The sequence below is a fragment of the Acanthochromis polyacanthus genome, chromosome 17 (genome assembly GCF_021347895.1).
Source record: "Acanthochromis polyacanthus isolate Apoly-LR-REF ecotype Palm Island chromosome 17, KAUST_Apoly_ChrSc, whole genome shotgun sequence".
NCBI lineage: Eukaryota > Metazoa > Chordata > Actinopteri > Pomacentridae > Acanthochromis > Acanthochromis polyacanthus.
Window position 1 is genome coordinate 7,018,715 of NC_067129.1, and position 25,275 is coordinate 7,043,989.

General features: G+C 40.0%; 1 protein-coding gene across 1 annotated transcript in view; it reads left to right on the forward strand.

Moving 5' to 3' along the window:
* The window catches only part of LOC110953468 (rho GTPase-activating protein 26), a 92,751-nt gene that overhangs the window by 62,443 nt on the left and 5,033 nt on the right, over positions 1 to 25,275 (forward strand). Inside the window, 10 exon segments of the mRNA XM_051937886.1 lie at positions 1,514 to 1,587; positions 1,696 to 1,780; positions 2,720 to 2,733; positions 2,736 to 2,777; positions 10,296 to 10,401; positions 12,614 to 12,773; positions 14,621 to 14,765; positions 15,111 to 15,291; positions 24,915 to 24,950; positions 25,069 to 25,179. Coding sequence (XP_051793846.1) covers positions 1,514 to 1,587; positions 1,696 to 1,780; positions 2,720 to 2,733; positions 2,736 to 2,777; positions 10,296 to 10,401; positions 12,614 to 12,773; positions 14,621 to 14,765; positions 15,111 to 15,291; positions 24,915 to 24,950; positions 25,069 to 25,179 — 954 coding nt within the window.

The window sequence follows — 25,275 nt, forward strand, 5'->3', positions numbered from 1 at the left end:
GTTTTTGGTGATCGTAAACTGATTAATTTATGTTTGGATTGTTGGTCTTGAAGTTCAACGATGACATAATTCTAAGATTATTTTCAGTTACAAGGCTCCACTAAACTTAAAGGCATTATGGAGGATGTTTTTTTTTTTGTTTAATTTGTCTGATTCACATAAAATGAATATACTGACCTTTAGTGGACTTGTATGTATGGTCTCTAAAAGAATAATAAAAAAAACAAAAACAAAACTGTGGACATGGCAGGACCTGAAAAACATCAGCCAATCAACGCGCTCGGACCGAGGCGTTTGGTTTGCTCCCTTTCCTGTCAATCAAAATCTTCTGGCTCAGGCCTAGTTACGTAGATTACGTACGCCTTGGACTTACGTGTTTTGTGTATGTGTTGCTTTGGTATAGCTTCGTAGTTAGCTGGTGACTTGTTTTGCTCATCTTTTTTACATAATGGCAGATAAAGATCCAGGGGGACCCAGCCGTAAAAGACAACTTCACGAGTCCTACGCAAATTTCTGGAGGGGGCGTTTCTTCGTAAATGTTAAGAGGGGGGAGGTTAGAGGGGGGTGAGGGAGAGGTTGTATGTGCGCATGCGCATGCTACGTTCAAAGTCGTAGGAAATTAAATCTCCTCTACTGCCTTAAGAAATGAATGCATAAATGCTGTAAAAAACTAAAAATCCAAAAATATAAAGTCCTGCAGAAGTCTGATTTTGCAGCACAAGTATAATATTTAAAACAATTGTGAAATACAACTAATTTAGTAATGTAGTAATCAGAGAAGTATACTGTACTGACAGAGATGTATTGGCAAATTATTAAACTTTTTTATGACTTTCATGGCGTCAATGAATATAGGAAATCATCAGGCATGTACAGTGGTATTGCTCGTGTCAAACAGTGAATACTAACCAGGAAAGGAAAAGTGGAGTCCTGGTAGAGCAGAGAATGAATAAATGAATACAGTACATGTAATATGTGTTCGTGTTCATTGTAGGATTATAGTTGTTGTATACACCAACTTCAATACCAGTCGGTGTACAGCATCTGGAAAAAAAGGTCATGAGCAGGATTTAAACATCCCACCTCCTGAGTATGTTATCCTCTGATGTATCTAGATGTCCCTCTCTACAGTTATTCTTCTAAAATGTCACGGTAAAGGTCCACATGTCCGCGGTATCAGGGCCGCCTTTCATCGGCTGCACTAAGAGCATCCATTACCGCATACTCTGCCTTTTCGTGGCTCAGCAGATGGCTTTACATTTAGATGGTGATGGATGAAGAAGGCCTTGTGTTTCTGAGCCGTCATGATCATTCCTTTTCATGTGGGACATGTATGAAAATGCATTAATATTTAAAATAGTACAAATACGAATAGATGCTTCTAAATCATATGTTGGGGACCGACACTGGGGCAGTGGCCTTCATACACTTGTTTGGTTATTGAGATAAGTATTATCCTTTAATTGTTTTAAAATTTCAATGGAATAATGACGATAATTCTCCTCTTTTTCAGGTATTGATGAACAGGGCTGTACAGAATCGTTGGTGTCAACTCCAGAGTACAAAAACTACTGAGCCTGGCTATGGGTAAGCACAGAAACACGTGCAGAAAAGCATGTTTATATGAATAACTTTAGTCCAAACAGAAAACGTGGTGTTGCAGTTAATTTCTCCCCATATTCATTTGTTCATCAGACCCTAAGACGTGTGCTGACGTGGAGCTGGAAAACTCAGAGTGGGAGATTAAGACAATAACTAGCGCTATCAAGCACTATCTCAGGTTTGTTGGTGACGAATTTACGCGATGCGCTTAGAAAATCATTCCCACACCGTTCTTCTTATTTGTCATAAAACTGGCTTCCATATTCAGTGATTGCAGGTTATGTTTTAACCTCAAAGACCAGTGGTAATTGGATTAATTTCTCTCTTCATGTCTTTGAATTATTCATTTTAATTCTGAAATTGCATCACCTTTCTCTCATAGAATTGAATAAATGCATATCTCTGCCATCTGTGGCCTGGATCCAGCTTAAATAAATTGTTAATTTTTATGTTTTTTCATACAGTAAGTGCTTTTCATTCATCTGGTAAACTTCTATTTAATCCATATCAGGGTTGTTTTTTTAAGCAGATAATGTTTAATAGCATTGTTTTGCTCCATATACACACATAGTTGTATGCTTCCAGTACAAACACATCCCAGTTCCCTCTGGCCACTGTATAGCAGTTGATGGTTTAAATGACTTCCCTAGAGCTTTTACGTAATTGGCAATGAGAGAAGGAAGTGGATTGTGAGAGGCCAGGAAAAGGCAGCCAAATGGATGGAAAAATGTCAGGAGTAGTGGTCGTGCTGTGCTGTGGCTCAGTCTGCTATATCCGAATGTATGTACGCTTTCATGCACTTACACACACATGCAGTTCATTGGCACATAAATGGACAGATTTATGAAAACACCTGCTGTCCGCCACACGTACACACATTTACAAGCATCAAGACCTCAGGTCAGGCCTCATTGAGAACCAGCAGGGGCCATTACTCTCATCAGGCAGCAGTGAAAGCTCATGTCCGCTGTGGGAAGCTGGTATAGAGGAGAAAACAAAAGACGAGAAGGATAATGTACATAGACGAGCCTATTTAGATTTATTGATTTCCCAAAGCAGCCAATACTTTCTTTCCATATTTCCAAGCTGATATTCTCCACTTCTCCTGCTTTTCCAGGATGCTGCCTGCACCCTTATGACATACCAGTACCAGAGGAGCTTCATCAAAGCTGCAAGTGAGTATTTCCCTTTTACGTATGGCGTTTGCCTCTCAAATGTGCGTCGAGGTCTTCCCACAAAGGTTAAAAACATGTTGAAAAACACCTATTCAAGACAATCTGGATTAGAAGAAATACAATGTTTTAAAAGAAAGGATCATGTAGTGCACAAATTATTTACCAAGTCAGTCCTTTAGTCTGTTGATTTAAGCTGAAATCCTCTTAAGTTGCTTCATTCGTACATAAAACGGATTAAAGGTAAATTTAGTTGAACAATTTTTTTTTCCTCTTGCAATGAATGTGTTCTGAAAGCCAATTTCTTTAGTAAATACATGTGAATGAGCTGCTCATGGCTTGCTGTTAATCAATTGCTACTTGCAAATGGAAAGTTTGACCTGGCTGAGCTACCTGGACACCCGCTGTGCTGCCAGGACACCTCTAACCCGTCTACTTGCTGTGGCTAGCTGAGCCCCCTCACTGTGCTGCTTTACATTGTGTTTGGCACACAGGATGTTACTGACCTGCTGTGTGTGGGGGTTTTATGCATATTTATGAGATTCAGATTCCACTTGAAGGGAGAAAGCCCAGGGAGGTGATCAAAAAGGGGTAAACCAGAAAAAGCTTGTAGTTGACTCGGGTCAGGCAGCAGCTGCAAAATATTCCTTCTTTTGCGACAGCACCTTTAGGGATAAATAGTTTCATTTTCCAAAAACGCTCTGCTGGCTTGAAGTACAGATTGCCTACACTCTCCAACAGTCAGAGCCATCATTTCAGTGTGTTATGTTCTTCCTGTGTCTGTTGGCTACAAACAAACTACAAAACTACTTGGTTAACCATAAAACTGAGAACTTTGCATTAAAATCATCAGCGATGTCTGATAGTTTGAGCTTCTAGACATTGTTTGATCTAGTTTAGTTTGGTTCTGCTGGTTGAATCAGGCTTTAAATGGTCTGCATGCTATATTTCCATTATGCTGTTGCTTTTTTCTTTAAACTGAAAATTTGGTTTATTCTACCAAGCTCAGGTGCAGGTTGAGTCGAAGCCAGTCCACTCTAGACTGAAAGGTTGTGTCAGCGACCTGCTGTCTTTGTTTGTCGTAGCTAATCCTCTGAAAACTGAGCTGACGTGGGAAGAAACAGCAGGAAATGATTGCGTTTCTCAGACAGCGTTACAAGGAAAAATAACGTGTGCTTGCAAACTGTTTGAAGGAATTACAGATTTGTGGCTGTAAGCTGTTCCTTGTGTGAGACTTTCCCATCAGTTTCTGTTTGATGCGGGCGTCTGCATTGCGATGTAATGAGTCTGTGTGGTATCTACACGTGGTGCAAGGATGCGTGTCTGCGGGTGTGAGTGTGAGCTTTTTTTTTTTTTTTTTCTTTTCCCGTGACTGAATTTTTTTCAGAAGTGTTTTCTGAGGACAGCGTCCTCAGTTGAACTCCTTCTTTCCGGCTCCACCCTGCTTCCCTCCTCTTTTCACATGCCTTCTCCAGCTCCTCCCAGCCACAAGTTCACAGACCTCATCTCCCTCCTCCTTCTCCTCCTCAAGTTTTCGTCTCTACTGCACTCATCCAGTTCTGAATATCTGCTTTACACTGAAATCAGAGGTGAGGGTAGAAAAAGAGGAGGAAATCTGGTGGGAAAGAGTTGATGTGAGGGAAAGAAAGACGAGGAGGCGGAGGAGTGGGCGGGATGAGGGAGCCACCTGGATTTGTAATACCTGCATTTGGCATGTGCTGGCAACTGCAGACACATACAGTAATTGCTCTGGCTTTTTCTTGCATTGGTATTTTCACATATTTCCTCTTGATTTATTTTATTCCGTGCACTTCTCCCACCTGCACTTGTAAAGAAATAGCTAGAATTCCTTCGACATGCTTTTTTCTGGGCTTTCGTTTTTTTCACTGCAGTAAAGGTAAAAGTGTTTTGTGAAACTTTTTCAAAAGCCAACCTGAATGAAATGAAAAGATGAGAGATGATACCAGCATTTAGAGTCTGACTTAAAGCCAGTGTGCAGTTTGACATAAAATTTAACCTTTCTTGCCACATATTTCATTTCATTTTTACTTTCAAAGCTCCCATCAGAGCCCCCTTCTTTCAAACAGCCAGTTTGAGTATTGATTCCCTCGTTTAGGAAGCATCAGTCGATATTTATCTCTTAAAGCTTTTTTGCCACACTTATAATACCTGCTTGAGGGATTTGTTTGCTGCCTTTTCTGCAGAAGTGGTCTGATGAAGGCTGACTATCCAGTTTATCCCAGAAGGAAAGGATTGATCAGTAGATATCCTCTCTGAATCTCCAGTTATAAAAACATGTCGGTTTGATTTCGATTTACACATTCAGGAATTCACTCCTTTTCTGCCACTTAGTCCGTGTTTCTGTTGTAGCAGGCTGAGCTGTCAGTATGTTGAAGATGAGGTTCTTATTGGACCACTGAAGAGGGTGTGAAATTTCTGTCACTGGCAAATTTGTGATGTTGGAATTTCGTGGCTGCATCTGGCCAGTTTGTGCACAATTGAGAAAGTATGTAGAACGTTTTTTCTCCAGGTCTCTTTTTTTAATAAGAATTAGTCACTCAGCTCTTTCCATTAGTCTCTGTATGTAGAAGTGTGCCACCATCAACGTGCAGGGCTGTGCTTGTATTATTTATTATGTCCAGTATTTCACCATGCCGCAGGGTTTTCATTCTCCTATTCAATTATGAATATTTGAAAAAGGCAAGAATACTTCTTGCCATTAGATGTAGTGTATTTCGTGCAATTTGTGGGGGATCCCAAGGCATTTCCAGGCCAGATAGGAAGAAAATCCTGTCCAGATTGTTCTAGGTTTGACTGAGGGTCTCCTTATGCGTTGGATATCTTAATTTTATGCATAATCTTCACTTTGACAGAGTGCTACTACTTTAATATGGCCAGTCACACTCTGTAGTTGTTCATCTGATGATCTCATGCTCCATCTTACCCACTTACCCACTTATAATGACAAAGATGAGAATGGTTTACCTTTTACAGTAAGGCAGATAATGATACTTGTGATATAATTCCACTTAGCATGTGGAATGATGATCCAACGTTTAGGTTTTGCCATCTTCCACATCATATATGTACACATATTTCCAAGTGAAAAAGAAACCAATTGCATGAAACAAAAAACCGAGAACTACAGATTTAATGTCTTTTTGTACTGTTTTTCCAGTTAGAAAAGGAAAGTAAGACAAGCAAACACCTTTTTGTACTGTTACTTAAGACCACTCCTCATACTCTGATTATGCATTACTAACAGTCAACCTGTAAACTTTAGATGGCTGCTATTGTAATGAATGATGTAGCCCCCTGCATGCAAAGCTTACTGTCAGTAAACTAGGGAGTATAGGCCTGGGCAATAAAACGATAACGATATGTGCGGCCTATTGACTCTTCTTTGATCGCACTGACAAAATAGTTTGACAGAATATTTGGTAGTTTCACTTAAATATGTCAGATTCAAGCCGCCATACAAGCATAGAATGAAGATAGAAAATTCTATTGTATGAACAAATCTTAAGCCATGCAGATCAAGGTGTGCTAACCTGCAGCTGCCTGGACTTTTCTTCGCCCCTATTACCTTAGCAGAGCTCCCCTCCCCCATCCCATATGGACACACAGTTATGGCTGAAGGTATCCATTTTGAGTGCAGCCAGAGGCCAGTGTGGGGAACCAGCCATTCAGAGCTTTGAATTCATCACAGTTGCCCTGGTTCCCCTCTTTGCACCTCCGGGTTTCTATTTAATGTCAAATTAACGACTGAAAAGAAACATTTTGTTGTGATCATTTTTTTTCAGTGACGTCTTCCAGCCTTCGTACAGCATTTGTTGACTCGTTAGCAAGCATTTGTTAGCCTTACCTTGCTATTTATTACCATCGAATAAAGGTTCCCGATTTACACATTCAGCGTAGCGAAGATGAAGCTATATTATAGTGGTTGGGAGTCATGTCTTCAGCCACATAGTGAGTACAAGAAACTGTGCGTTTGCTCACTGGAACATCCTGAGAAGTCTTTGTTGAGAACAGTGAAAGTGAACCTTGGAGTTGCGTTTAGACGTCTGAATCCAGGTTTAGTAGCAAACCTTGTCAGATCTGAATCATTTTGCATCCCTCATCTCATTAAAATTAGCTTCTGTTATTTGTAAGTTAGGAAGCTGCTAAAGTTGCAGATTCAATTTAGATCTGTGATCAGCTGTTGTTAGATGAAATTTTTAGCTTTTGACAGATATCTGTTTCTTGGAAATATCATGCAGAACTAAATGCCAGTTAATTTGTATTAAATTATGAGGAAAGTTTCCAACAAAGTAGCTCCTGTTAAACATATCGCTAAGCATTTTTGCCTGCCTTACATAGCCAGCCTCCATATAAACCCCAGCAGCATGCACAGATGATGATCAGGATATAGTGCACATACTGTACTGAGTAGGAAATATCAATAATGAATTATAAGAAAGCAGGACTGATGCTGGTTCTGGACTTTAAGGATCAACTAACAATGAGCAGGCAACACTTGAAGCTGCTTTCACCTACTTTATGTGGATTTGCCTGTTTAGTTCCCTACTTATAATACAAGACTGCTGCACTCCATACGTAATCAGAATCCTCTTTTGCTTAAGAGATGCACAGATAGATGAAAGTTTGATGAAGGGAGACTCAGACAGGGGTTTTCTTAGATTTTTTTGTCTTTTTAGAACCAGGCACTGTCAGGAAGATGCTATTTTACTCCGTTCTTACAGACCAATTATTCTTGTGAGAGTTGGTCAGAGTGATCCATAAGCATTATCTCGGATTAGATGGTGTTAACAAAAATGTCATCAGCTTAAAGAATAGAATAGGGGTGATAATTATGTTGTGATTATGTGGAATACCCCAAGCTAAAGGTTAAATCGTCAGTGTGAAATGTTTGATGCCTTTTAATCAGAATGTTTACATCATTGTACAGTAATCATTACATCCAGGCTGTTATTTAAGCTATTATCATTCATTTTTATCTATCTGAGGTGACTTAATGAGCTGCATTACCCTCTGCTGGTTGTAATATAGTCTTGTGTATCATTTTGGATGCCAGAAAAGTGTCTTTTTTTTCAACCCTGTGTGGTCACAGTGAGCTAAATTCATGTGTTTGCAAGAATTTAATGGGATGTTGCAAGTGTGGCTGGCTGCGTACATATTTGTATGTAACTGTATTTGTACACATACGGCAAAAGAAACGACAACAGCATGAATACTTCATATTCTTTGTCTGAGGGGCTGAAACTGAAGGTGAAAGGGAACTTTTTTTTTGAAGGATTGACGTCTGTTTAGCGAGGAATAACTGTGAAGATGATTGACTTTTGCTTGTTGTAATTACTGACCACTGTAGTTCCTGACCACATTGTTACATCGTCACTCACACTGCGGTGTGTGCGTGTGTGTTTTGTTTTTTGACACATCACAGCAGTTGGTTAGTGTGTTTTTGCGGTATGTGAATGCGAGTTTAGTGCGAAATACCACTAATGTTCCTGTTTATTTCACGGTGAACCTCTGTAAGGGAAAAGTTCTAAATCAAGTCAAACAATGAAGTAAACCAACATTTTTTTTTTTTGCCAAAATGTACGGCTGACTGCAATTTTAAATCTGTTTGCAAACCTGCAGCTGGGCAAAAACTTTCATTCCTCTCACTGATTTGCAGAATCGCATCTTCAGTGATGTAAAATTCTATGAAAACTTAATGCATATGCCTACAAAGCCCTCTGTATACGTGTCCAGGGTTTGAAGGAAGGAAAGAAAAGAAATATGTGACACTTGAAGTCAAAGAGCATTTATTCCCACAAGACAAAGAGACACAGAGAGATGCACAGAGCAGACAAGACAGGCAGGTAGTGTTTGTGCATAAAATGTGTCTGAAAAAGATGTTAATGTAAAGATATATGTAGGTGTGGTGGACATATGTATGTGTATGAATGTTTAAGTGACCTGTTGCATGGTTTTGCTTTCAGTGTTCTGCATATCTGTGAGTATTTATCTGTTGTAACTGTACGTATGAGCGTTTTGGTATGTTTGTGCTGGAGCTGTTAGAAAATACCTCGAGTGTGGGATGCTCTGACAGTTGTGGGTGTATTGCACAGCACTGACAGCCGCAGCCCGAGGGTTGATCTAGTGCGAGTCTGCTGTCATCCCTTTATTGACTGGCACTGAAGCCGTGACTTATTATAGGCATTCATCAACAGGTCTGTCTTTCCCGCCTGTCTACCGGGACGCAGAGCTTTTCCTCGTTCTGCAGCAGCATGAAACACTCCGTGACAAACACTACCTGCCTGTCCTGTCTGTTCTGCGCAGCTCTCTGTGTCTCTTAGTCTTGTGGGAATAAATGCTCTTTGACTTCAACTGTCAGATATTTCTTTTTTAATGGTAATCACAGAAGCATAAGCGTAAAGCAAGCCTTAATCTGTGTTTTTGTTATTGTCAACAAGTAGAAGCAACGGATGTGTTGGTCTTTCCCTGGATAGTTTCTGACTTCTCTAAACTGTTTGTGACACTCAACCCCAACTCCCTTAGTCCAATTGTTTCCCATAAATAGTGTGATGTTTTTTTTTGTTTTTTTAGAATGATTTCCTAAACATCTTGACAATGAAGTTTTTAGCTGAAGTGACTCAAACTGAATTTATTTTGCTTTTTGGGAAAGGATTTCAGTTGCATTTTGTGTGTGAGACTGAATTCAAATATGACATAGATGCAGAACCGTGTTGGTTAATGTAACACTGCAGCTCATGGATGGATTATTGTTTTCTGATAACAGTTGAGCTCTTTTCCAAAGAGAGATAATCTATATCGTAAACTTAAAAAAACCCATTTAATTTAGGGAAAAAAAAGTCAAGAATAGATCACAAGCCTTTATGTCTTGAGTGATGTATAACAGTTTGACTGAATCTGAGGGATATTTATTTTTTGGTTAAGAAACACAAAGCTGTTTACTTGAGGTCCCTGTTTGCTATTTATTTAAGTTCTGTGCTGATTCTTAGGTTTACTTGAATCTGCACAAATGATGATTTTGTGTCTTGTTTTTGTGATTTTTGTATGTCATTTTAGTGATTTTGGGTCTCGTGTGATTTTTTTTTTCTGTCTTGTTTTTGTGATTTTGTGTCTTATTTTAGTGATGTACTATCTCGTTTTTGTGATTTTGTGTCTCATTTTAGTGATGTACTATCTCGTTTTTGTGATTTTGTGTCTCATTTTAGTGATGTACTTTCTCATTTTTGTGATTTTGTGTCTTCCAAATGTGTGCTTGATCACTACATACAGAAATAGAAATATCTCTAACAAGAAGAAGAAGAAGAAACAAAGCCTTGATGCATCATTGCATTCTATTTGTAGACACTCCATTTATTCATTGATTAATAAGGTAGTTTATTTATTTATTTTTGGCTGCTGCATACATGTGCAGTCTGCAACAGTAAATAAATAATAAGATGGAATAGCCTGAAGTCTCTTTCTTCAACAATCTTACTACATATCTTCATATCTGTCTTTTTCCAGAGATGGACAACCCTGAGGCCAGAGTGACTGAGATCCATGCTCTCGTGCACCGGCTGCCTGAGAAGAACAGACAGATGCTGGAGCTGCTCATGAAACATCTGGCCAAGTAGGTGGATGCAACATGCACACGGACAGAGATGTTTAACTACACACAGTTTTTATTTTGCTGTATGCTTGCTTGATTGCTGTTGTCAACCAACCTCAAGAAGGATTAGCGCTCATTGTAATCTCTTGACCACATGCATTAATGCAGAGTGTACTGAAAATTGAAACTCATTCAGTAGTCACCGGGGCTAAATCTGTTTCCTGACTTATCCCTGGAAAGGACAGATGAGTTAGTGGTCCGATGCAGGTCTGTCTGTAAATGCCAGGTGGTGCAGGAATGGTCGCAGTGATTATCTTAAAACTGGGCTGAATTTGATCGGATAGGCAGTGTTTTTCATTCATCTAGTTTTTCTGTAAATGAATGTTGTATGTAACTACAGTAAATGCATTTATCACCATATCACACTTTAATGGAAGATAATCAGATTCTTGTCGCCTGTCAAACTGATCGGAAAGCAGCATTTTGTCCAAGGACTTTTCTGCAGGACAGATGCTGTGAGCACTGCTGATTATCAGCTTCAACTATAGTTAGACTCTCTATGAAGGCCATGCTCTGACAGTTCTCTTATTTCATTAAAATTTTCCGTCCCTGGGCGAATCACAATTTTACCTGTCCATTTTGAATGCTTTTGTACTGTACATACACAGCAGTACTGTATGATGTATACGGGAGAAACTTTGTGAATGAACCACGTTGTCTGTCTGGAGGTTACATAAACACAAGAAAGCAGGCATGACACCACTGGCTTATGTATAATTATACCTTCTAAAGCAGCCGACTTGAATTGTGTTTTCATTGTAAACCTGAATCTAAGCCCTGTGGCTTTAACAGGCTTTTCTTCAACAGCAGCAGCATGATACAATCTGTGACAAATGGGACATCGGCCATATTTATACTGCATGTAGGCGAACGCATATGCAGGAGCTTTGAGTTCATGTGCTTATATTTACCTGGGCTTAATGGATTACACCTGCCCACCGCCGTCATCGCTAGCTTACAGGTGGAATGGCGGGATCAGAGCACACCTCGGCTCTCTGTCTGTTTCAGTTCAGATGAGATCTGAAGATTTATTGCACCGCTGTCAAGGTATTCATTCAACGGAATATAAATCATGCAATGAATACAGATGAGAAAAAGAAAAACACTTGCAGTGGGATATAAACTGTGCTACAATAAGGCAAAGCAACAATAAATAATAGTTTAAGCAGTGAGGATTATAATGGATTCGGTGTGAAGAGAGCGAAACTCAAAGTAATTTATTGTCGCCTTCAGCAAGAGATTCTTACTGTATGTCCTTTTCTTCTTTTGTAAAGTGAAAATTTGTTGAATGTACCCTGTTTGATATGATTTTCTTGCCTGTTGAGCTCTCACACTTGAAAATCAGTGAAGCCTCGCTGGCAGGTTGTCGTAAGTACATAAACAGAGATGAATAACCAGCCTCTGCTCTCTTGATCTTTATCTGGCTGTCCACCGGCTTCAGGTCCTCCCAGTCAATGCTCTGACCTGTTTTGGCCTGTTGTTCAGACAGCTGATGCTCCTTGTTCATTTTGGTCTTTCAGCCTTTCTGCTGAGGGCTTTGGATTATTATTGATATACAGTAGTGTCATTTTAAATGTTTAAATCACTTTGATTCATTATTCTGTTAGCTTGGTTTGCCTCACCACCTTCTCTAAATAGATCCTTGCTGCTTAGTTGTCATATGCTTTGTTTACTGTCCAATTGCTAGCTTTGTGGAGCGGGATAGGTAGTATATGTTGGGATGATTAGTGCTTCTTTTATTATTGAAAATAATTCCTTGCAGCTACAGATTATAAGTTGATGAGGGCAATGTTTTAAAACAGCAAAGCAACAGGCAGTAAAACCAAAGCAACAAGCTGAGAGACACAATAACGCTGTATTTATTAGGTAATATGGTCTTTAAATGTCAGAGTCCAATGGTTCAGCAAAGCTCCATGTAAATGTTCAGAGATGATTTTTAGGTCTCAGAGATATACAGTAGTCATAACATTCAAGAAAGAGAGAAAAAGAGAGACTATTTTATTATACTTCTGTGTCTACATTGACTTTTTGAAAAAATTCTGCACAGTTGGGTGAATCTCTTTGACTTTAAGTTACTAAAGGTGAATATAAAACTATTGACTGCAACTGCAACTTTAAGTCTTGTTTTTAAATTGGAATGAACCACTTTCTCTCTGCCTGCTCCTCTCAACAGTGTGGCCAGTCACCACCAGCAAAACCTGATGACCATCGCCAATCTGGGTGTGGTGTTCGGGCCGACTCTGCTCCGCCCTCAGGAGGAGACGGTGGCAGCCATCATGGACATCAAGTTTCAGAACATCGTAGTGGAGATCCTCATTGAGCATCATGAGCGAGTAAGAGATGGTGCACATGGATAGCACAGAGTTTGGTGACGTGGTCGAGGATTAAATAAATTACAGGAGGTCCTCGGTTTACGACTTCCTCGAACTACGGCATTTCGTCGTTACGTTGGAACTGCTTACGTAGAACTAGTTGGCGACCCTCTGTGATGAATGAGTGACACTTTATCTCATTCTCTGGTCATTTATTGAACCTTCACACAGGCTACTGTGAGCTGTAGCCAATGCCAAAATAACTACAAAAACCCTATAACTTAGCTCCAGAATTAGCCGCTGTTCCATCTGCCTTTCGCTCAACACACACACACACACACACACACACACACACACACACACACACACACACACACACACACACACACACACACAGGCATGGCACGGAGCAACACACACACACAACTGCTGACTGTCAGCCAAACAGAGGTGAGCGAACTACACATGGCACATTCACTTCAGGTAAATCTTGAACTGAACTATAAACATTAAAACCTCAATGTCAACAGCAATATCAGTCGGTTACAATATTCTGTTATCTTCTTGTAAAATGACTCATACATGTATGAAAGTCATTGGCTTTCGTGACTTTTCAGAAGAACTGATCAATGCTGTGATGCACATAATGGCTTTGTTCACATTTTCATCAGAGTTCCAACTTACGGTGAAAATTAACTTACATCGATCCTTAGTAACGAAACTCCGAAATAAGTCTGTACTTTCCTTTTTTACAATGGGGATTAACTGATTTGTAGTTTTGCATTAAAACAGCAAACACACACACACACACACACACACACACACACACACAGGCCAAGCTGCTTACAGTCATTACCATGGCAACACCTGGACTGTTTGAGACCCTACCGTCGTGCACACAGTAAGTTCAGTCTGTGAGTGAAACAAACACTCGGACACAGACAAATGACACATAAGCTTTCCACACAGTAGAGGTGTGTGTTGAAAGGATGATACACAACGTGCACATACAGGAAACGCACATCAGTCTTTAGACCTCCCACACAGCAGCTGTCTCTAATGCAAACCAAAGTGTAAAAACAAAACAACCGTGACAGAAATCTTACCACAGTTTAGTAGGATGTAAACAGTACAGAAATGAATCATTCGAACTTAGTGGCATGCTTGTCACATTCGTATATTTTATGACATTTTATTCCACTTTTCTGTAGCCAAAACAGCTAGTCCAGTGTGTTAAAAGAAATTTCCCAACTCCTTTTTCTTCTTGACTGGAGCGATGGGTGTGGGGCTGTTTGAATAGCAGAATATATAGGCTGAAATACAAGCAAAGCAGCATTCATTCTGGAGGAAAACTGAAAAACATACAATGTGTGAATATTTTTACCACAGTTGTGTGTATCTTGCTTAGCTGTACTTAAAGGAACAAACATAAATTTCAGTAATGTCATGATCGGAACCACAAATTATAGACCAGAACCCACAGTGTCTTCTATTCTGTTGTAATCGCTCCCATTTAAAAGGCGTTTTTAACTCTACCAGCTTTGTCATTATGCTTGGTAACTAATGGTTGTAGTTAAGTTGCATTAAGCCAGAAATTAATATTAAATACACTGCATCTGCTCACAAATTAGACCATCTATCTTGTTACCTAGGCATAAAATGAGTCATAGGACCGCTGGTGGTCTGACTTTTGCTTTTTCTTTAATACTTTTGCTGAGTCAGATCCTAGTCGGCCACAACATCGTGATCGTTAACTGTCCAATAAATGTGATAAGATAAACTACATCAGCAAGAACATGCTGCACACACACTGGCTTGTCTGTAACTTTGGCCACCATTTGAATTTTGTGAATTTATCGTTTCTGCAGATATTCAGGGACGTGCCAAATTCTGCGGGCGGTTCAGCCAACATGCAGCTCAACTTGTCCAGGAGGAGAAGCGCCGAGAGCAAAGCCCCGTCCTGCAGCGAGAGGCCTCTCACCCTATTCCACACACCGACACATTCCCAGAAAGGTGAGCTGAAAGACACAGTTTTCCTAATGCGAATGTCACTCTTCATTGGTAGTTGTTTTCTTTCATCTTATTCGGTTTTTCTTCTCAGTGATTTCTCATGCATATCCAATGCAAGTCTCTAGAGCCACAGTGTTTTTAGTGCATAAATAACAGACATTTGTTCGTCAGTTGTCTGTTTGATACACAGTTTTCCTCTCACTCGGTCAGGTTAAGGTCAGAGAGAGTTCACGGTGGTCAGTAGGTGGACAGTTTCAACAGGAAAATGACAATTTTGTGGTTGAAAACGCCAAAGAGCTGTATATGTAGAGAGTTATAGATGTAAATGCATCTTTTTGTTCCTTGTAGGTGAGAAGAGAAACAGTGTTGTCAACACGGCGGACTTGCAACAGCCCATTTCCTCCTCTGCCAACTGTAACAGCAGCAGCAGCAGCAGCAGTGGCAGCAGCAGCCAAAGTCGAACCCCGAGACACAGTCTGACTAGCAACGATGGAGAGCAGGACAGCCGGCAGATCCGGCCCAGCTCCCTGTGAGTATTATCTCCAGTGGGATTACCTCCAGTGAACATACATAGTTTCTGATAGATGGGCTTAAATATTTACAACTAGTAGAAAGATACAATAATAAGTCTGTTTAAATTTGAATAATTAAAATTGCTTCAAAAACTACAAAATAAGTCTGTAATATAAGATCCTCAGTGAATGTCAAATTCTGTAAGTACTGTCTGCTGTGCAGATTCAGTACTGTTAAGCCATTCATTCTTTAATTGAATACACGTTATAATTTCCCCCCCCCTTGCAATTTTATAGCTGATTCTTTTTGTTCCCAGAAACACAAGAACTTTACAAGGTGTCTGTGAACAGAAAATCTGATGAGCATCTTCTAAAACAATTTTAAGAATCAACTATTTTCTCAAAATAACACAAAATGTGATGACCCTATCTTACTGAATATTGCACAGATCAAGATGACTTGCACACACCACATAAAGACGGATACGGATGCAAACACAAGATAAAGAAGAGAACACAGAATATGAGTGTATAGATAAGAATACATGAGACCATTGGTTTTACAGTTAAACAATAAGTTAGCGTTAAAGGACACGTGTATGTGTGCGATACGGAGATGACTATGAACACGTGTACAAATATTAACCTCCAATGTGCACACGTAGACTGAAGAATGTATAAACACATTGTTTTTGAAGTGAGCACATAAACACATTTCGGCATACATGTGTTTTTGGCAAATCCAGTGAAAGTGTAGAAAAGAAAGAAGAAAATAAACAAAATCCTATTCACATGCTTAAACAAAAAAATGTGTATTTACATAAATTAGTGAAGTGAATATTAAATGAAAAACATATATAGTGCCCTGCATGTACTGTGCTGTGCAAAACTGCAGGCTGTTTCGAGGCTTAGATTTTTACCCATTGGGCAATACAGTCAGTGAGGTGTCTGATTGGTCCTAAATGCTGCATGACAACAGCTCAGAAGAGTCATAAATAAGAATGAGTGACATTGCAAGAAGAAGAATGAGTCTTGCAGCAGTTGGTATGAGCTCCACAGAGCCACTGAGGAAACTTAAATCCAAACAGACCACGACAGGAGAATGGCTGCTGCTCTAAAGACAAACTGTCATCACTGCTAAAATTGATTTGATTTAGTAATTTTTTCAGTTTAGTGCACTTTAAGTGAAGTTAATGGATGAATACAATCTGTACACTGGGTTCAAACTACTGCTCAGTACTCTGTATCTTGGATTTTCCTTCCACGGTGTGCTCACTTTTCAGTCCGTCTGACCACCACTTTACACAACTGAAACCAATGACCAACTGAGACAAAAATATTTTTACAAGTCTGAGCAGGCCTGTCTCCCAGTGAGAAGTACAATACATCTTCATATAAACACTGAACACGCCCATCCTCAGGTTATTAATAGTTGTAAAAACACACACACCTGCTTATGGAATTCACAGTAACACAAGGAAGAGAATGTGGGTTGACTCGCTAATGTAGCGCAAGCACAAATACTGCCTTTATCTTGTTCATCTCCGTGAGATCATCGGTTTTCATGATGTTGAGTACGAGCCACTTTGGTGTTGACATACAGCTTGTTAGACTGAGAGGAAAAAAACACTATATGACAATAATCATCATTTACTGACACTAAAGCGACCGAACCTTCAAGTGCAGCATGTCATAGAGACTACTGCACATCACTGCTGATTGCTTTTCTCCTTCTGTCACCCTACTGCTACTTTCACTTACTCTCACTTGCTGTACCTAGTTTTTCTTTCCATCTGTCAGTCCTTGATAGTTGTGACTTCAAGCCATTATTTATTAACTCCCCTCTTAGTGTGACTTCTTTGTCACTGATATTAACGTCTATCTTTTGAACAACAAATCTCTTCACAGATCTGAAAGCTGTGTTCGACCACTTATGATGACATCACATGGATAATCTCACTTATATATCAAAGTGACATGTTTGAACATTTACCACACTTTGGTGAAGAAATTAGTTCAAGTAATTCGCTACATATCTTACCAACATGCCTTTACGTGCCTTCACTCTTTAATTCAATCTACTTTAATGCTAGAAATTAAGCCTTATTGAATAAAATATTTTAGATGTTTTTGTGGAATATTGTTAAATAATATTCATGTTCCCTAACAGTTCCTTTTTAACATGTGAATAATGTAAAGTGGACTAAAGTTGTTTTAATTTGACTTCCTCCATATATTGTCAGGGGAACTTGTCTTTGGTTGATCATCCCAAACTGCAAAAGCCACTTGAAAAAAGGAAAGCAACTGAATTGCTCCAGGTGCTCCAGTGGTTGAGGTCTTATCTGTCAGAGAGATCTCAAAGTGTTTTATTTAACAACGTGTTTTCTGAGTCCTGTGCTGTTAGGCATGGGGTACCGCAGGGGTCTGAACTGGGTCCACTGTTGTTTTCTCTATATCTGACACTTTTGGGTCAAATTTTGCGTTTTTTGGGATCTGTTTCATTGCTATGCAGATGATTTACAGTTATACATGCTGTTGATCATTTAAAGTGGATCTGACATTGATAAACGTCAGGCCTGCCTCTCAGCTGTTAGGAGCTGGTTATCATCATGTTTCTGGTTCTGAACTCTTCTAAGACAGAAATGATGGTTGTTGGACCTGCGAGACTTAATCCTGTGTTTGATGATTTTGCTCTGTCTTTGGGTATTATTCACTGTAGAGACAGAGTCAAGAATCTTGGTGTGCTCTTTGATCAAACTTTTTCGTTTGAGTTCCATGTTAAAGAGGTGACCAGAGTGGCCTTTATTTCACCTCAGAGACATTGCAAAAATTAAACCGATTCTGTCGTTCTGGGATGCTTTTGCTTTGTCACATTTAGATTACTGTAATGTCCTTTTATGAGGTTTGCCAAAGAAGAGCCTTCATAGTCTGTAGATGGTTCAGAACACAGCAACTCGGTTCTGACCAGAGTGAGTAAATATGAGCTTATCACTCCAGTGCTGGCCTCACTCCACTGGCTACCTGTTCATGTTCGAGCAGACTAACCCTAACCCTAACCCGGTGAGAGGTCCCGCGAGGGGATCCTCCCGCACCGAGCGGCCGCCCCTGGCCCGCCGAGTTGAATCTCCCGGGCGGACTGCGCGGACCCCACCCGTTTACCTCTTAACGGTTTCACACCCTCTTGAACTCTCTCTTCAAAGTTCTTGTCAACTTTCCCTTAAGGTACTTGTCGACTATCGGTCTCGTGCCGGTTTTTTGCCTTAGATGGAGTTTACCACCCGCTTTGGCATATACTGCACCGCGCACTATTGGCGTCTGTGGCGATGGGCGTGGGAGAGCTCAGCTGCAGAGGGGAGAGGTGTGGAGGAGAGTGTGTGGAACCAGCGTCAGGTTAATTAGCGCAGCTGGCACCAATTAGACTCACCTGATTCTCTCGGCAGTAACAGACTGAAGCAGAGGACAAAAGACAGACGGACAGAGAGGACGGGAGAACGGACGAGTGGAGGACAGCGGACAGGACGAGGTCCGGTGGAGCGGGCAGCTTATCGAACGAGATCCTGTGGAGATCCGGCTGACGCTGAGACTGTTTACCGGAGGAGAACCGGCGGACGTTGAGACTGTTTACCGGACGAGGTCCGGTGTAGCGCCGGGCAAGGAAGAGAGACTGTTTTATTTACATTGAGACGGTGTGGTGAATAAAAGACTTTGTCTGCATTGGCCGAACTGCCGTGGTTATTGTGCTGAGCAGAGCCGCAGACAGGTTCTCCTGTTACAGCGTCCATTTTACAAAAGTAGAGCCACGTTTTAGACCTCAGAGGCATCTTTTCCCACTTCGACGACATGCTAAACAACTGCAGTAAATTCAATGTACTTAACGTGAAACCTGTCTGTGAACGGGCAGCATGCTTTTTTCCGGCTTGCCGCAATCACGTGTAATGTTACAGCCAATCACAGGTTTGCTTTATCATAATCACGTGATAAGTACCGGAACATGGAACCGAAAGACGAGGCTTATTTCGATACTCCTTAGTACCGAAACATTTCGGTCGGTGCCATTAAAGAACCGAAGTTCGGTACTCAGCCCTAACATCGTCTAACAGATTCTTGAAGATGAGTTGAAAAGGACAAACAAAAAGCTGGTTGAGGCTTGTGATGTTTTGAACTGTATCTGACTTCAGTTTTCCTACAGGTCAGAGTCGGATCTGCTCACAGATTATGGAAAACAGACTCATGTACTGAGGCGCACAAATACAGAGTTTGTCAGACAAAAACCACAACTCTAATGCTCAGCAGAGAAAAGGGCTTAAGACTTGGCCTGAGTTAAAAGAATCAGAGGAAATATAAAACATGAAAGCATAAAGAGCCGAAACAACAACTCTGTCACATTTTTTTGTGTTCATTTAGATCATTTTAGACTCATGTAAAGTTGAAGAGAACTGAAGCATTAATTACAGTGCATTTGCACAAAGGAAATTTGCTTGAGCAGCAATGCTTATTTTGTAAAATGCTACCTTAGTTTGAGTAATATTTCTTAGTGATAGTAGTTTGGACAGTTAAAAATTAACAGTAGATGTAGAATGAAGAGCTGAGGGTAACTTCTGGCCACAAATACACTGAAGACACATTTTAGTAATATTAAAACATATATACGTTTTAATATTATAACATATTAGGCTCTCTGTAGTAAAGCAAATACCAGTATTTAATTGCATTATGAACAGTGTAGCATCCAATGTTTTGGGAACTGAATGTTCCAAAGTACCGTAGAGAAAGCATAGATACTAAATTAGAGGGACGTCCCTTTAAAGTCAAGCGACGAAAGTTTAGGATCAGGGCTCTTTAAACAGTAGGCTTGCCAAAAAATTGATTTATTTCAGCCGATGTACAAGATAAAATGCCTTCCATTTTCAGCTAACCAGCAAGGAGAGGCTGTGTTTTGTAACTAAATGGGATCACGGCTCAGACCCTGCTTTCTCAATCTCCCAGAGCCGCACATCACAAATTTCCAAGAAAAGCCATCCTGCGAACTTAGCACAAACAAGAGAAAGGTACAAAGTTCAGAGGTTAACAAGTAGGCTTTTTAAAAACACTGCACTCCCCTGAGGCGGATTTTATTTTAAGTTTTTGCTCGTTGACGATTAGTTTGGGTGTTTTGTCGTGTCCGTTTTTTAAGGGTTTGTTTTCAGGTGGAAAATGTGTGCATTTCTTTTCACACCTCTTTGAAAAATGCCTTTTAAGTTCTCTCACGTATAAATCTCATTCCAGTTACTCCTCTTAGTAGTGCAAAATACAAAAAATACTAAAAAGACATTAGCTGATGTGTGACCTCTTGAGTCTGTAATACATTAAACACTAGCATTAGTGATAAATATGACTGGCGACCCCTTGGAATTAACCTTGGACCTGTTGTACTAAGGTAAAAATGTAAGTGACAAAATGACTCTTGCTGCCGTACTTTCATCCCTTGAGGAAAATCAGTGGATTTTTATATATTCATCCTGTATTTTTGCATGTGGAAAACTGAAGTTTTGGAGAGAAAGTTATTATCTCTGAGTAAAAGACCAGGGGTAAAAAAATGAAAACATCTTCTTTGTGAATAGAAAGATTTGTAGGAAAACTATCATTGAGATATTTTCCGCCTCACAGCAAAACACGCTTTTACACAGTGGCACACGGCGTCAGTCACCAGGTTACACGTGTCTGCATCTGCTGCTTTGACTGACGGAGTTTCTTGATATTTTCTCCAATTTTTTTCTTTCCCTTTTTGCCTTCATCAAAATGTAGACACAGTGCAACTTTCTCACGCCCTTTGATCTTACAGATAATACTCTGAGCACCACCAGTCAGTCATGAGGGATTCAACTTCAGACTTGTATTCATTTTAAAGATGCAATCCTGGTAACAGTCGATCTTTTTTTTCTTCTTTTTTTGTTGTTGTTTTGCCAGCGGCATTATGATCAGAGAAAGTTGTTTAGATTTAATCTCTGTGACATTTCTGTTTTCTGTCTTATTCAGCTGCTTGAAATTGAAGATTGTTCACATGTCATCTTAATCATTTAGTCAATTTACAGTAAAAGTTATACGGTATGATAACGTCAGTCCTTCATAGTGGCCCCAAGGCAACATATATTCATGTGTATTTGATTTGATTTGATTTGATTTATTTTTCACACACAAAGTTAAACAAACAATTCGTATTTCTTACATTAAAAGTGTGAAGGAGGGTTGCCAAAAACCCTCAAGGGGTTTGAGAGAAGACAACCTCCAAAAAATAAAAAGAAAAAAAGAAAAACCTTCTCAGGTAGACAATTAGATAAATATGTTAAAATATCAAATAACATGTATAGACTGTTTGTATAGACTGTACTGATATACGGAGCTTATAGGCCGACCTTACTTCTCAAACTCTTGGCTGCCTTCTATATTGCTTAAATCCACGGCAGCTTGGTCTCATTGTAAAAGCATACCGATGATGTTGGGCCCAGTTACGCACCTCTGTGACAACAGCAGCGGTGAAAATTTACGATTCTCATAATTGAAATATTTCAGAGCGCTTTTTGCACCCTTGTGTTTTTTCTGGAGTCAAAACTTGGTATTTGCAGGTCACGTGGGTCACGCTGATTTATTTTGCACAGAGCCTTTTAGGCAGAAGATGATACATTCCTACTTAATGGATCTTAACTAGGCTGTAAACTGTATTTATGACACTGGAAAACGGGAAGGCAAGCGCTGCATGATGGTGTTGCACCCCAGCACTGTCTCAGCAGAAAAAATACATTCAAGTCATACTGGGTACAGACAGAAATATTGCTTCACTTTAGAAGCTCTGAGTAGTTATATAGATTTAAAGATGTAAAAATGTTGACTTACATGCATCGTCTATAGATGTTTGATTGTAGTGAGAGTTTTAATGGCATGGAAGCGTGTGTGGGTGTGTCGTAACTCTGTGAATTGATGGCCTATCGGAGGGAAGGGTGGAGACGGCATCTCTTTAATTAAATCAGCTGTCAGATGTGCTGTGAGTGGGAAGGAGAGACCACATTTACTTAAAACCAGCTGATTTACTTTTCGCGCAGTATGCTTACAAATGTGAGAGGAAAGCGAACATGACTGATTTATATCGTGGATCAAAATAGCTTGATTGTCAGCTGGAAACCTTTCCTCCTCATCTCTTCCAACACTTCAGATGGAGGGAGGGAAAGAAGGATGGGTTAAAGAGGGCTGCAAAGGTCAGAAAGAAACCGAAAGAGCCAAAGGAGATGAGAGTGAGTGCATTGATTGGAATGTGAGTGACAAATGGAGAGAGGGAATGAATCAGTCCCTCAGACAGTTTAATAATCAAAACAGGTGAAAAATGGAAAATACTTGTGATGAGAGAGGCACAGTGATGAAATTCCTGAATGCGCTTGACTGAGCTTGGTCATTTTGTCTTATTGAGAGTAAACAGTAATTGTGGTCATCATCATCATCCTTTACACCCAGTGGTGTGTAGGGCAGCAACGAAGTTCCTCCACTTCTGCCTGTCCTGGGCCAGCCTTGTCAATGAACTCCAAGAGTGCTGCATGGCCTCCATCTCACCCTCTACTGTTCTTCTCCATGTTGTTCTTGGTCTTCTTCTCCTTCTTTTGCCATCTGGGGTCCAGTGCAGTGCTGTTCTTGTGATTGACTGTGGGTCTTTACGGAGTGTGTGTCCAATCCATTTCCATTGTCGCCTTGTGATGATGGTGCCCATGTCTTGTTGTTGGCATTTCCTTAGCAGATAATACCAACAAATAAAGAGCAGGTTGATTTAATAATACATCACAAGATTAAAAGGACTTCACTTGCTGTTTTGTTACCAGTTCATTCGAGATTTCAGTCAGTGGTCCATCTGCTAAACACAAAGTCAAGCTCAAGAATAACTTTGGCCTCTCTGTCGACATTCACCAACTGGTAAAATGGGATTTTAAATGGGAAAGTGAAAATGAATGTTATTAGCAGTTCAAAAAAACGTACATTCATCATTTCTCTGCCTTGTGTTTGTGAATGAGCTAAAGTATTGATCGTAGTTGTTGGAGCGAGTCATGCATTTGCTGAGAGAGAGACATACCATAATATCACAAATACTGCCTTAAGACACAGCAATTTCACCATGGCAACCATATCTAAGTTTGTATGCTGGGAGGTAGAAAAGATCTATAACAGTGCTTTGACTTACCGACGTGACGGTGAAAAGGCGAATGGAGGAAATGGTGAGACACCAGAAAAAAAAAAGGTGTTGCATTCTGCTGTTGCTAGTCATGCGTTTGCACAGTATCTCTATTGAAAAGTTCATCTAATCGATATTTTATATAATAACCATAGATAAAACAGCTGTTTCATGTGAAATATGTTGCTCATAGTGATAAACTGCATCGAACCGTCACCTAAGTTGACCTCAGATGAGCTTTTTAGATGGCTCACTGTATATTGACTAAATATGACTAATGGTGAACATTAAACGCTTGTACAATCCAGCCTTTGAACACGTGAGCGTTAGAATTATGGAGAAGCAGATTCTTTTTAAAAAAAAAAAAAAACATCTTTCATCCAGAAACACGTCGTCAGAGATGATGCACAGCAGCCTGGCTGAGTGTTTTTTTTTTTTTAGTGCAACAGTGTGAAGGCAGAATGGTGGGTGCTCTGCTTCCTCCCTGCTGTCTTTATTTTTGCTCTGTTTTGGCACCTAGCTTGTCTAGCAGCTTTGAGAAACCCCATATAAACTATACATCAAAATGTGCAGCTCAATCGGGAATGATGTGCTCTGTCTTTTGTTAGTGATCCGTTGTGCAGTTTTTACAAAACTCACAAAAAGCTGTATTGAAAATCCCCATTGAAATGAATGGGAAGTTGCCCAGGTAACTGCCAAAATCCAGCCATCTTTGGAACCCTGTAGCTCCGGCAAACTTTACAGTAGAAACTTCATTCAGTTTTTAAGCAGCATCACAAGGCTTTAAATGTCATTCCTCTAAATCTGTGTTTTGATATCATGTACCTTTTTTCTGCAGTTGCAGTTTGTTTTACGAATTTTTGGGAAATCTTTTCTTCAGCTAGAATGGGTGATATCACATGTCATTTCAATCTTCTTTCTCCCAGTTTGTCTCATTACTTCAGGACTTCGTGTTTTTAAATCACCTCAGTGCACAGAGTATGGCAACCAAAACTGTCAGACTCCAATTATACCAGATCCCCACAATTGAAATGGGGTGTCTTTACTCTGCCACAATATAATATAAATTACAAGCATGAAAATACATCTTGTACAGCTTGTTCAAAACAAGATTGTGTTACACATATTGAAGGTACATTTTTATACAACTTTTAGTTTTTGAGCTGTGATCGTCTCTGTTATATCCTCTCTCTTCTCTTCTCACTGCAAGCACCCAGTGACTCACAGCTGATTGGCTGACTGAGACTGGACTACACTTTCAAAGTAAAAGTTCAAAGATGTTGAAAGATTGTGACTGATCTGGGTTCATGAAACCTGCTGGCTTTTCAAAATAAAATGTACTTATAGAAATCCTATCTTATAGCAGGACATATTAACGACACATAATCTTAACCTTATGTCTCCTTGGTCGGAATCATTACTTCAGCCTGGCTTTTCTGTTTCATTTTCCAGGCTGAACCCAAAGAGTCGTGGCAGCATCCCAACCAGGTGAGGAAAATGTGTCTTTCTCAGCTTAATGTCTATGTACATATGTGACTTTTTTTCTCTATTTCATTCTGCCACCATGTAATGCCAACTTGTCATTCTGTGTGAATGTTCTCATCAGTGCAACGTCTCCCAGTCCCACCTCGCCACGTTCCCCTTCCTGGCCGATGTTCTCTGCCCCTTCGAGCCCGCAACCGATATCCTCTGCCTCCAGTGACTCCTCTCCTGTCAGGTTGGTTCCAACTTGTCACTAATCTGAGTGAAAAATAGCAGGCTGTATATGTCCCAGGAAAATCTGAGCTGTAAATGTGTGTGAATGTGTGCCCAT